The 14,340-nt window shown below is 30.0% G+C and overlaps 2 protein-coding genes across 2 annotated transcripts; both read right to left on the bottom strand.

The window, feature by feature from the left end:
* Nucleotides 1–235: 235 nt before the first annotated feature.
* Nucleotides 236–1,260, bottom strand: LOC120083702 (transcription factor PRE5-like). Its single transcript, XM_039039546.1, has 2 exons — nucleotides 621–1,260; nucleotides 236–542 (listed from the first exon to the last, which is right to left on the bottom strand). The coding sequence occupies exons 1-2, from the start codon at nucleotides 849–851 to the stop codon at nucleotides 393–395; spliced, it is 381 nt and encodes a 126-aa protein (XP_038895474.1). The 5' UTR covers nucleotides 852–1,260; the 3' UTR covers nucleotides 236–392.
* Nucleotides 1,261–7,003: 5,743 nt separating this feature from the next.
* On the bottom strand, nucleotides 7,004–9,604 carry LOC120083670 (F-box/kelch-repeat protein At1g74510-like). The gene is made up of 2 exons (XM_039039510.1): nucleotides 9,430–9,604; nucleotides 7,004–8,736 (listed from the first exon to the last, which is right to left on the bottom strand). Exon 2 carries the CDS (start codon nucleotides 8,693–8,695, stop codon nucleotides 7,379–7,381), a length of 1,317 nt encoding a protein of 438 aa, XP_038895438.1. The 5' UTR covers nucleotides 8,696–8,736; nucleotides 9,430–9,604; the 3' UTR covers nucleotides 7,004–7,378.
* Nucleotides 9,605–14,340: the final 4,736 nt, after the last annotated feature.

The following is a 14,340-nucleotide window of genomic DNA, read 5'->3' as shown; positions in this document are numbered from 1 at the left end:
TAGCGACAAAATAGAAACTAAATTAAGGAAAAATGATATTTTTTAAAATTAAATAGAAACTAAACTCAAAACTTAAATAATAAAATGATATTTTTGCCAAATTTAAAAGAGTCACCACCTTTCTAAATCTCTTAATTAATTACTATTATTTCAATGAGGGGGGAAAAGGGTGTTGTGTTGCATAGAATTAGATATACATATATTAAACATGAGACCAACATATATAGAAGAAGGATAGAAATAGAAAAATACATTTAATATAGATTATAGAATCCCACCACTTTTCTGTCTCACCTGTCGGTTGGTAATGCTATGAGACCAAACTCATCAGTTTCAAAATACAACACACAGTGAGACTAAGAAACTTCATCTCATTCCAACATTTTTCTTGTTTAACTAAGAAGAATAAGATCTTTAACCATCTCTAAGTCAACACCCATTGAATCCAGCTGCTTCCATAGCCTCTCACTTAAATCATCCACCTCCCTCTGCAATTTCTTTATATAATCACACGTCTCCTTCAATATATCCGTCGCGGATACCTGCATATACATGTTAAACCCACTACTAAACTCAAAAGCTTTATATCGTAAGTTAAAGAAGAGAGTGTGTATATATACCGATACCGCAGAGTCGTTGTCGGGCTTACGATTGAGGTGAGGGAGCAAAGTTTGCAATTTGAAGACGAGATTTTGAAGGTCGTCATCGGCTAATTTGGAGGAAGCCATGAATGAAAGAAAGCAAATAAAAAAGTTGGAAAGAGCAAAAAAGGAATGGTGTTTTAGGGAGGGGAAGAGTGAGGTTTTAAATAAAAAGGGAGGAAGATAAGTTGCAATCAGAGCCTGGCCCATTTGCTTACAAATGAACAGTGTAAAGCCCCACAATCAAAGCCCATTAGCTTACGACAATCCAACACCTGTCGTTTCTACCAGAAGATCCCTTCTACGGTCTCACTTTTGTTACGACAAATCAACGCAGCTTCTTCGGATATGTCGTTCCCATTGCCTTGTGTCATCTTTTTAATTTACGTCTCTTTTTTGGATTTTTATACACACACACACAAAATAAAAAAAGGGCAAAAGGGTTTCCAAAATCTTATTTGAAAATTCCCCAACTAACCATTGTTTTTAATTCATAAAACAAACTACCAATACCAAACCACATTCGTTGTTTCTTTCTCAAACTTTCATCTATGTGCCCATTTCAGCGACAAATCAAATGATTTTCCATTACAAAACATAGAGACAACTATTTGTGTAAATAATTCTTAAATATTTAATGTTGTCTGTCCAAGAATTAATACGGTTTTCTCAAAAGTCTAATGTTTGTTTTTATTCTATTAACGATAAGGGTTTTGTGGACAATTTTGTGTTTTTTTTTTTTTTTTTTTTTTTTGGAGAATGGTACAAAAGAAAAAGTGTCAGAAAAGGTACTGTATGAAACATATATAAAGTTATGAGTTAGGCTAAGGGTTATTTGAGTTCCTTCAAATCCAAATGAAATCTTTTATCTTTGAACCAAATCGTTCTCTCTTTGAATGGTCATTTCACCTCTACTTCCACCTTCTTTTTGTCTTTGTATTTCTAACCCTAAATTCTAATCTTCCAATTTTATTTCTTTGAGGTTATTTTTCATATCCTTACATTATTATTTTTTTTTTTCATTCCCACATGTTATAACATTTTAAAATTAAAAATTTGACATGATTGTAGTAGTTAAAGATTTTTGTTGTCAATATGCTATGGCCTTTACGTATCATGGTGAAACTGTTATTATTTCCATTTGTCATGTACAAACCATCGTTTTGGCTAATTTGTCTATATAGGTTGGATACTACTTTAGTTCTCGCTTGTCTATTGATATTACACACTTCATATATCCGAATTTTCATCCCCTATATTATTGTACTTAAAAGACACAAATAAAATACTCATAATTTTAGAAGGAAAAAAAATCACTTTTAAGTTATGCTAGAGAAGATGTTGTCTATGGTTGTAATATACTAAAAGGGAAAAAGAACGAACAACTTTGGTTTAAATTGAGGAAGGACATCCATAAAAGTTGTGGTCATGATTTTGATTATTCACTTTGAGATCATCTGCTTAATTTAATATTGTATTTTTTTTTTAATTCAATAATTGCAGGGTAAAAGTTTGAACTATTAACTTTTAAAATGATGTACGTAATTGATGTTTATTATGGTACTATGGTTATCTTTTTATATCAACAACTTGGGGCGTTTGGGGCAAGGATTGTCCTAAAACTATAATAACCATCTCTTAGTACAGTAAATATTATTTCAAAATCCTCAATTAGCTAAAGTCAACATTATTTCAAAATTTACATTTTTTATAATTTTATTATTTACTACAGTTTTTACTATTTTGCCTTCATCATTTTTTTTATAATTTTTTTGTTACAGTATTTACTATTTTTTTGTCAAATTAAAATAATTTATGCCTCAAACACATACTATAATAAACCAAATTAAAATAATCTATACCCTAAACACAAATTATTATAAATCAACTCCTTGCCCCAAATGACTCCTTTATTTATATATATCATGTGGCACCATTATATAATTAATTTTCATTTGCTAATCTTCTACCTTGTGCACATATTATTGTAGTACCTATTTTGACTATAGCTACTTGGACAGTTAATTTTACTAGTAAACTACATCACACCCATTGATCATTGAAAGTAGTAATTTTACGTGGTTAATTTTTTTTTCCCTTTTTAGATTCAATGTACATAGGTATTAACATCGGAGTGAAATTATTGTACACTTGCAAATAATTTCTTGAAATAGTTCACAATTTTATGCCAAAGAAACTATTTAATTATTCTACAAATAAAATAAAGTATTCTAGATAAAAAGTGGATACGAAAAAGAATCAATTATATATATATATATAGCTCAATGATAATTGACATGATCTTCTTTTTTAAAAGCAGGAGGTTTATCCCCCATCCCCATACTTATTATACTAAAAAAAAAGTCACTTCATATAATTGAAGTAATAAGGATAGGATTGAGTTATTCAGTTCATTGATCTTTTCATTCATATGGTTGCCCTTTCATTACTTTTTCATGAATGATGATTTTAATTTGTTTCCATGTGTCATATGGTGACTAAAACTAAGTGCCAATGCCAATTTAGTACTATATATATGTACATATTATATTGGTCCATTACCTATTATAATTAGGCATGTGAGTGCATTAAAAAAAACAAAATATATAACTTTGATCCAAAATTTGAATTTGAATTATATTTGGATTATTGAATTCTCAAACTCAACAATTTTACTTTTAAAGGAAGAGTTGACGTGACACCTATTTTTTTATTACTTTTTTTCTTGCTTTCTCTCTTTCCATTTTCTTCATCTTCTTCTTCAAATCAATGGATCGATGGGTTTCTCGTTGACAACAAGAGATGAGGGTTGTCAACAACCATCGAAAAGGAAGAGATAGAAGAAAGAAGAAAGAAGAGAAGGAAAGAAATTTTTTTTAAAAAAAAATGGAAAAACGTTTTATTTCTGTTTTAAAAAGTGAAAACATATTATTTTAGAAATAAATTTATTATTTTTAATAATAACTATTGCCATATAAGCTCGAAAATTTTGAGATCCAAATACAAAATACATAATTCTATATATCAATTAGAATTTAAAAATCAAGCTAAGCTGACTTAGCGATATTGAGAAAAACAACCTTCTTATTAGTACAAAACGTAAAACAAAGAAACAAAATCATGCAAACCATTTAGACTCAACAATTAAACATAATTTATATGTTTCATAAATATGAAGAATTTAAATTAAAACAAAATAAGGACATTTCTTTTTAGGAATTTAAAATTATTACATACACTTTCAAAATTTTATATAGATTAAAAATTTCTTGTAGTCCTTAAACTTTCATAAAAATAACAATTTAATCTCTGAATTTTGTTTTGTAATGGTTTAGTCTCTAAATTTTGTATCTAAACTTTACTATATAATAATTTAGTCCTCGTACTTTAAAATTTGTAATGATTTAGTCCTTATTATAGAAATTAGTGTGAAAATTTAATGAGATTTCTTACTAAATCAATTAGAGACTCGATAATTTTATTAAATACAAAATCTACATTATAAAATAATAAAAAATGACATCAAATATTGATATTTTTTTTTACGTTGGAGACTAAATTGTTACATACCAAAGTTCATAGACTAAATTGATATAAACTTAAAAATATAAGAACTAAATCGCTACGAATCAAATTTCAGAGACTAAATTGTTATTTATACGAAAGTTTAGGAACAAAAGTGTTTTTTAACCTTATATATATATATAAAATAAATAAAGGGTAAAAGCTATTTGGACAAAAGGAAGCCGCCAACCTAGTAAGAGAAGAGGGAGAGGAACGACTTTTGAGGATCAATCAGAAAGTATAATATTACTCAAATTCCAACTGCCTTTATTTTCAATTTAATAATAAATTTTTAGAAGTGTTCAAAAAAATCTAATTAATTCAACGTAATCCATACGATTTAGATTGAGTTATCAACTCATTTGAGTTGAATTGAATTCAAATAAATGAAAATTTTATGAATTAGATTAGTTCATAGGTTCACCTAAAGTAACTCGAATCAATTCGAACCTATTATTAATCTCAAAAAGTATGTTTCTCTTACATATGATGCAATCATATATATACAATTTTTGTTTTAAATGTATTTATTTTCATGATTTTTGTGTATAATTTATTTTCCTACAACTCCTAAAAACAATTTTTTAGTACTCCGGTAAGAGAACGTTCATAATCTAAATTGAAATTTAATTGTTAATCTTAATTCAATATATAAAAATAACTAAATCAAATATTAATCTTAATTCAATATATAAAATTAACTAAATCAAATGTTTACGCATTAACATTTTACTTTTTTTGGAACAACAATTTAAATAAATGACTCAAATCAACTTGAACCAATCCAACCCAAATGTTTCATGGTTGAGTTGAGTTTATTATTTAAAAGAACACCCCTAACAATTTTATTTTCTTTTTTGTTAAAGAATTGAGAAATAAAAGAAGAACAAAAAATTGTAAAGCAAAAAAGTATGGACAATGAAGTTTATATAATTTATCATTTATCAAGAATGTGTTAGTTACGTCTATATATATAGAGGAATAAGAATTTACTAGAATTTATAGATTGAACTATTATAAAATGTAGGATGATAATTGTAAATAAGGTAGATAGGATAAATAAGAATGGAAGTTAGGTATTAAGTGTATGAAAATTGGAGAAAGGTTAATGAAAAAGAAATAAATAAATAATAGAAAAGAAAGGGTCCTGTGAATGGGGCAAGCTGTGTTAATGTGGAGAGGGCCCAGTCACCAAATATAAAGGGCATAAATTTTAATTTCACTGACGTTGCAATTGTAAGTAAATCCAATAATTGTGTATTTCCGTCCTAATTTACCAAACCTCTCTGGATGTTATGCCCTAATTTTCAGGGCAGACTACCCCACCAAACTGAACTCAAGGGACGGGCCACGTCACCTTACTGTGGCATACCTAAATAAATAACCAGTACCTCACGAGTCACGCAGCCACTTCAGTTCAAACCACATTAAAATGCTTCTAATTTTTTGTCCTTTTTTTTTTTTTTTTTTTTTTTAATAAAAAAAACAATTTGCACTCTGTGCTGCTAAAAACTATATATTCTTTAAAAAATAAATAATAACAATAGTAATAATAAGGAAAGGAATATTAATTTATCATTATCATTATCATTATTATTATTCATATATAGACAACAACGGTTGTCAGTTGTTGAGCAAATAATGATATTACAAGAATCTCCCTCCCTCTTTTTCTCTTTAACCCCCACCTGATTGAGTTGATTTGAACCACTTTTCTGTTCTTTTCCCTCCCCCCCTCTTTTTTAATTTATGGGACCATATTTTTCCATGGTTAAAAGGCAATAATTAGGAGTTATATGAGTTTCAATCATATTCAAATCTTAATGTAAAGATATTTAAAAGTTTGGCTAATGAAGGGGAAAAAAAAAAAAAGGTACAGAGAAGAGATCTAAATGTTAAGAGAAGGGGGGAGGGAGGGGCCAAGGGCAGGTAGTTTAGAAAGTGAGAAAGAAGGGAAGGGTTAATGAGCTGTGCACCACCGCTACAGTTTTCAGGTGGGCTCTTTCAGCCCATAAGTACGCCCCACGACCCTTTGTCCGCGGGGGGGGAGGAAAGCTAGCCCAGTGCTGCAACTGCAACTGCAGCAGCAACCCCAGTTTCTCTTCCTTTTTTTTTTTTCCCCTTCCCTCTTCTTCAACATACCCCAAACTATATGACATTATCAGGTAACTCGGATAATATATGAAGGTTGAGGGCTAATTTCTATTTGGTATCGGAAGAAGTGCCAATTCAGTATCGAAATATGCCAAGGAAGTTGATGAACTGATAATTGGGGGTCACTTAACAGATAGGTGAAAATGCAAACTAAATAAAGCAATTTTGGGTTGCCTGACATTGGCATACAGAGGTTTCACTGTATGGTTAAGATTGGATACAATGTCTACAGGGAGTATTTATATATATCTATAATCATAGGATGAGAGAGCGGATGCTGATAAGGATTCTAGTTGCTGAGACCCCCCTCCCTTACTGAAAAGGATCCTGTTCTGGCCACTAAAAGCACCCAGTTGGAAAATATTTCAAGAAATTCCCAATCCCTTTCATGGTTTTGGTTAGGATTTATTTCTCTCATTATTTCAATCAAAATCACAAAAAAGTGGAAACCCAAAAGTATGCAGCTCTCATATGCTATTTCAGTTATTGTGATAATGGGAAAGGAGAAGGATTACAGATACACATTATACAGTCCTCTTTAATTTTTCTTTTCTTTGCTTCTTTTTCGGTTTTTACGCACTAATTGCTTGCTTTGGGGGGTGGGGGCTTTGTTTTCAATTTCAAAGGAAAAGATGAGGCAGCTATTGCAAAATTATTTCACTTCACAATTCAGTAATTTCGATTTGAATTTGTGCACATAGTCAAAAACAACCTAAAAACATGCATCAGCACTTCAGATTATTTGTTTGACTGTTCTAAATGATACGGACATATGAGAATATCTCACAGTAAAGGAAAAACAGAGGGGAGGGGGAGGGAGGAGATAATGCAATAAATAGAAACAAGAGAAAGATTTTACCTCCTTCAATTGGACCTATTCTATCTGTGTTTAAATATCACCGCAATTTCCACAGCAGCAGAAGGCAGAGATAGCTTGCCTTGAAAAGTGAGGATCATGGAGAAGTCCTTTATGAAATGACTCCAGACAGCACAGAGGATTGTTAAACATACTGGACGCCTCAGCATCCCATGACTGCACAGTTATACACAAAATTACCTAACTGCCTGCTGGCAAGCACACCCCAATGCAGCTGGCCTTGATCTGGGGCCCAAGAGTATATCTCAATCATACGTCCACCTAAAGCCCTCGGTCCACCAATGACGATTAGTCGATCTCCGCAAGCCCTAAATGCCAACCCCCAACCATTTGTTGAGACCACACGCTCGGGCAATCGACCTACAGCCACCCACACTTTTCTTGCCTTGTCATATCTTTTGACCTCCCTATGTGCATAATCTGCAGCATACAAATTATCATTTACAACTGCAACCAAAGGAGGTGCCTCAACTGCAGCAACTGACACAGCAGCCCCATCACCAGCATCTCGCCCTGGGTACATATTAGGTATCTCACGCCACGTCCGAGTCTTCAAATCATATTCTTCACCACAAGTAAGATTTGTGTTACCTGCCCCAGTTCCGCCAATCACGTAGAACTTTCCCTCAAGAAATACTGCAGAGCACATTTTCCTCGCTTTATTCATTCTAGGAAGAGTGACCCAAGTTCCTGTCTCAGAATTATAAAGCTCAGCTGAGTTCAGGAGATTCCCTTTTGGGTCACAACCACCAGCTAGTATTGCAACTTCACCAAGACTAGCAGAACCAAACAGAAACCTGGGTGTATTCATATTCATCCCAGATGACCATGTGTTATTTAAAATACTGTATCTATATATAGCTTGGGACATTGTTTCCTTCCCAAAAACAAGAAGTTCAGTCCCAACAGCCAAGGACTCCTTGTCAGATGACATGAAACATTCATTTGATGCCATTATAGGCAAACGCATCCATCGGTTAGAGTTTGGATCGTATGCATCCCATTCAAGAAGGCTACAGGAGAAATAAATCCAATGTTCAATGATGCCCATCTGCCTCCGTAGTTTATAAAGTTCACCACTCGTAATAAGAGATCGGAAGCCCCGATTCAATAAGGCGATTGAGCCATATTCTGATCTTGAGCAGTAGAGGAGACAATTAATTGACATGTCCCGACCAAGCTGGTGGATCAACGAACCTGAATCCGACTGTTCTCCACCGCAATGCTGCTTATCCTGATCGTCAACTAAGGGTGCTAGAAGCTCTAAATCTTCCCCTCCATTGTTAGCATCATCTATCAACTTGCATGACTTTTTTGCTGAAGGTTGTTCCATATCTTCTAAGTGATGCTTCTTATCCGTCAGCTCTATCACACGGAAAGTATTGTAAACCCATTTGCTCTCTTGTTCGCAAGAGCTAGGCAAGTCCCTTGAGATGAGATAAGATGGACCCTCCAACATGTTTATGGATTTTTGAAATGGGACGCAAATGAATCGACCCTCTTACAATTAGCAGTATTAAAATGCAATGTCAGTGAACAATGAAAACAGAATGTTAATTCCTTAACGATTCCATGCGAATGACAGTGTCAACTAAGTTGCTAATATGAATGGTAATTAAAAAAGAAAATGCGTAGCATAGTGTTACAAATATGTCAATAGTGCATCCAGCAGGGAAAATCATTGAACAATTTCCAACAATTGAATTCAGAACGAAACCTAAATGCATGCAAGCAACAGGAACAGATCGAGAAACATATTATGTGCATGCCCATCTAAAACAAGAACCACAATTAAACTTACACAGACAAGAAGCAATCAAAAACAACAATTGTCAAAACCTAAAATCAAGATCTTGAGATCAAGTCGGGCATAGGCATGACTAAATAATCGAAAAGGGGAAAAGGGTTCAAGCAGAAAGCATTCATAAGAAATGCAAAAACATAATTGAAGCCAATCTAAACTCACAACTTCATTTCCGGTAGTGAAAACACAATACAAAAGAAAACAAAAAAATCCCATTGGAGCTAATTATGGTATTAACCGAAGAAGCCGTTCATCCTTCTATTTCCTAGCAGTAATTACAAATTGAGTGGGTGCCCAGAGAAGCAGGAGGCAAAAACTACAAACCAAAAGATAATAACAATAATCAAAGCGAAAAAAGAAACAACGAAAGAAACAGAGGTAGAGCTTACAAATTGGATAAGAAGAGGGCGGAGAAGGGGTTGAACTGGGTGGAGGAGTGAGTTTATTTGTTGTTTGTGTTGAAAATCAAAGACCCAAATGCTTCTCTATCCCACTGTGGGCTGTGGCTACAGATTCTCTCTTTTGCTTCTGGAAATATTCGGTGTGTGTGTGTTTGGGAGAGAGAGTATTACACTTACCATTAAATATAAGATTACTGAAAAAATTAGTTAATTAATTAATTATTTTTTTCTTGGAAATTATTTTTGGTTTTTACAATAACAGAAAAAGGGGATTGGGTTGTAAAAAGTGGGGCCTACAATGCGGTGTAACCGTGCAAGAATCGCCGTTTTGAAATTACGGAACGGGGTTTGAACCTTGCAAGGTAACTGAAGAAGTGAAGGCCTCTTCTCCCACTCGCCGTTTCTTCACGCTTTCAACATTTGGACTTTCCCTCTTTTTCTCTCTCTCATTATTTCATTTTCAACCTCTATTCAAATTCATCTGTTTCTTTCTTCTTTTCCTTCCATTTTTTCAGATTTTTTTTTTTCCTATACAGACAAAATATAACTGAATTCATTCTATTTCTTTTAACTTCTATTGTTTTTTAACATTTTAAATTATTATTATATTATTATCTTCACTTATACGTTTCCTAACACTCTTTCTACCTTCTACAAAAGCATGCAATGAACTTTTCATATTTACTTTTATTCAAATTTTTATCCCTACTTTTCAAGAATTCACGACTCTTTTGACACATATACATTTATATTATTTTTATTTAATTCAACAATATACGAGCTTAACCACATAATTAACACTATATGTTTTATGTCAGTTGAATCATGTTCATGTAAGTCATGAATACACTATTACGCTTCGTTAAATATTGAAAATTTATTATTATGTACGTTAGAAAAATATCTTTATAGAGAAACTACCGTATAATCCTTCTTTTCTTTTTTAATTATGTTACCGTTTATATATTATTGAGTGATCAACATACAAAATCTAGAAAACCTTAGATAGATTTTGTTCATTTTTTGGTATTGTTTTATTACCAAGTTTGGACAACGTCCGACAAATATACCAAGAAAAAGATATCGTTTGTCGGTTAATAATGATGTGTTGTGTTATGTTCAATTCACCTTTTATATTATGAAAAGGTATCACACGTCTCACAATTTGTCGTCATTCGTGAAATTTGAGGATATGGGAGAAGAATGTGCTTTTTTTCAAATATGAAACTATCATCTTAACGCTCGCATATGCATGTATTACATTGATTTATTATACTCTAGATTAAAATAATCGACATTCAATTCGAACATAAACTCATATAAATTATCATCTCAAAAATTGATGATTCAATCCTCACTTTATAATTATCGTACTCTAAAAAAATTGAAAGATTGATGAACTTATAAAATAATGAAAATTAAAAATTAATCTGTAAATAAGACAAGAAATATGAGAGAATGCATTTTCCTTTTAAGAATTTATAAGATGTTTTTTTTTTTTCAATTGATGCAATTTCTTTAAGAACGGTTATATTTACATTCATGTATAGGCTCTCTTTTTAAATATAAAAAAATATTAAAAAATATTTACATTGCAAACAAATTTTAATTAGAACTTTTTGCTTAAAATATAAATAATTTTAAAATTTTTCTATTTATAAGAATTTTCCTTCGTGTATTTCTCTTTTCTTTTTCAAATTTCTCAGATGCTTTTTTTCCAAATATAACTAAATTCATTATTCTCATTTTACTTTATTTGTTTTTTTTTTTTTCATTTGACACTAATATAAAATTGTTATCTTCACTTATATGTTTTGTAAAACGTTCTTCCCACCTTTTAAAAAAACTTTAGAATTCATGTAATGAACCCTTCATTTATGTTTTTATTCAATTTTTTCTTTTTAACTATTTAAAATGCTATGAAACTCTTTGATCAAATATACATTATTGTTATATTATTATTTTGTACATAATATGTGGGGTCAAAATTTGAATATCTAATTAATCACTTCGCAGAGAGTGTATACTTTATATTAGTTGAGTTATATTGATGTGGACACGAATAAACTATTGTGCTTAGTTTAATATTAAAAATTTATTATTATTTTCATGAGAAAATATCTTAATTATAGAGAAGCTACTATATAATTTTTCTTTTTTACGTTACCGTTGATATGCTAGCTAAGTTGACACACAAAATCTTACATAGATTTCGTTTGTTTTTTGTAATGTTTTATAACCAAGTCCAGAAAATGTCCAACAAATCTAGTACCTAAAAAATAAGAAATCGTCATTTGATACGTTAATTCATCTTTTATATCAAAAAAACGCATCACACTTTGTCGTCATTAACGAAATCTGATGATAAGAGAACAATAGACGTTTTTTTATAAAAAAAATGAAATTACTATCTTCACTTTGATCTATTAGCATTACATTAATTACTTATACTCTAAGTTAGAATAATTGACGTCAATTCGAACTTTTGCTCACTAGATAAAAGTAGTCATTGTCATCTCAAAGGTCAATGATTCAAACTCAACTTTTACAATAATTAAACTCTATTCTTTTTCTTTCTTTCTTTCTTTTCTTTTTTTTTTTTTTTTTTTTTTAATGATTGCAAACTTAAAATACGTAATTGTAGATTAATGAAAATTAGAAATTAACATGTAAATTAGTTACAAAATATGAAATATTAGAGAATGCATTTTCCTTTTAAGAATATGTAAGATGATTTTTTCTAAAAAAAAAAAATCGATTGAATTTTTAATTTGAGAGAATGCAATTGCCTTACGAATTGGCTATATTCAAATTCATGTATTTCTTCTCTTTTCCCCACCCCAATTTTTTCATATGATTTTTTCACATACAAACAAAACATAATTGAATTTATTATTCTCTTTTAACTTCATTTGTTTTTTTTTTTCCTTTTTCAATTGAAACTAATACAAAATTGTTATCTTCATATATACATTTTGTAACGTCCTTTCCACCTAAAAAAGCTTCAAAATTCATGTAATAAACCCTTTATTTTTTATTTTGTTCAATTTTTTTTTTACACAAAAGTTTGTGAGATTCTTTTACCACATATACATTATTATTATATTATTATTTGGTGCTAATATGTGGGGTGAAAATTTGAATATCTAATTATTTACTTAGTCGAGAGTGTATAATTTATATCCGCTGAGCTATGCTCATGTGAACTACGAATATACTATTATGCTTAGTTCAATATTGAAAAATTATTATTATTTTCATAAGAAAATATCCTAATTATAGCGAAGATACTACATAATTTTTCTTTTTTAGGTTACCGTTTTGACACACAAAATCTTAGATAGGCTTTATTCGTTTTTTGTAATATTTTATTACCAAGTCCAAACAATGTCCAAAAAATCTATTACCTAAAAAAGAATATATCATCAGTTGATTCTATAATGATTCATTATATTAATTCATCTTTCATATTAAGAAACTGTTGTTGATTCATCTCACACTTTATCATCATTCACCAAATCTGATGATAAGAGAACAATAATTTTTTTTTTTTTAAAAAATGAAATTTCTATCTTTACCTTGATATACATACATTACATTAATTCATTATACTCTAAATTATAATAATTGACAATAATTCGAACTTATGTTCACTAGATAAATGTAGTAATTGTTATCTCAAAGGTCAATGATTCAAACCTGATCTTTATAATTATTGAACTATATTTTTTTAAAAAAAATGATTGATGACTTAAAATATGTGGTTATAGATGAATGAAAATTAGAATTAATATGTAAATGAGATACAAAATATGAAATATTAGAGAATGCAATTTACTTAATTTCTAAATGATTATTAAAAAAAAAAAAAAATACTCGAATGAGTTTTTTAATTTGAGAGAATGCAACCGCTTTAAGTGGCTATATTCAAATTCATGTATTTCTTTTTTTTCTCCAATTTTTTCGTTTGGTTTTTTCATATACAAACAAAACATAACTGAATTCATTATTCTCTTTTAACTTCATTTTTTTTTTTTACTTTTTCAATTGCAGCTAATATAAAATTGTTATTTTCATTTATTCGTTTTTAACATTCTTTCCACCTTCTAAAAAAACTTCAGAAATCATGTAATGAACCCTTCATTTTGTTTTTATTCAATTTTTTTAGTCTTCAAAAGTCTGCCAGACTCTTTTAACACATATACATTATTATTTTGTGCATAATATGTGGTGTGAAAATTTGATTATCTAATTAATCACTTAGTTGAGAGTGTATACTTTATATAGTTGAGCTATGCTCATGGGAGCCACGAATATACTATTATGCTTAGTTCAATATTGAAATTTATTATTATTTTCATGAGAAAATATCTTAATTATAGTGAAGCTACTACATTATTTTTCTTTTTTAGGTTACCGTTTTGACAACAAAATCTTAGATACGTTTCGTTCGCTTTTTATAATATTTTATTACCAAGTCCAGACAATGCCCGACAAATCTATTACCTAAAAAATAAGATATCATTAGTTGATTCTATAATGATTCATTACATTAATTCATCTTTTATATCATGGAACGTTGTCGACTCATCTCACACTTTGTCATCATTCACGAAATTTGACGATAAGAGAACAATCGACTTTTTTTTTTTTGCACCTTGATATATAGACATTACATTAATTCATTATACTCTAATTATAATAATTGACGTCAATTCGAACTTATTCTCACTAGATAGATGTAGTAATTGTAATCTCAAAGGTCAATGATTCAAACTCGACCTTTACAATTATTGAACTCTATTTTTTAAAATGATTGACGACTTAAAATATGTACTTATAGATTAATGAAAATTAGAAATTAATATGTCAATGAGATACAAAATATGAAATATTAGA

This window comes from Benincasa hispida, chromosome 8 (genome assembly GCF_009727055.1).
Source record: "Benincasa hispida cultivar B227 chromosome 8, ASM972705v1, whole genome shotgun sequence".
In the NCBI taxonomy this organism is placed as follows: Eukaryota; Viridiplantae; Streptophyta; class Magnoliopsida; order Cucurbitales; family Cucurbitaceae; genus Benincasa; species Benincasa hispida.
The sequence above is the reverse complement of the archived record's forward strand: the minus strand, read 5'-3'. Positions and strand labels throughout refer to the sequence as shown.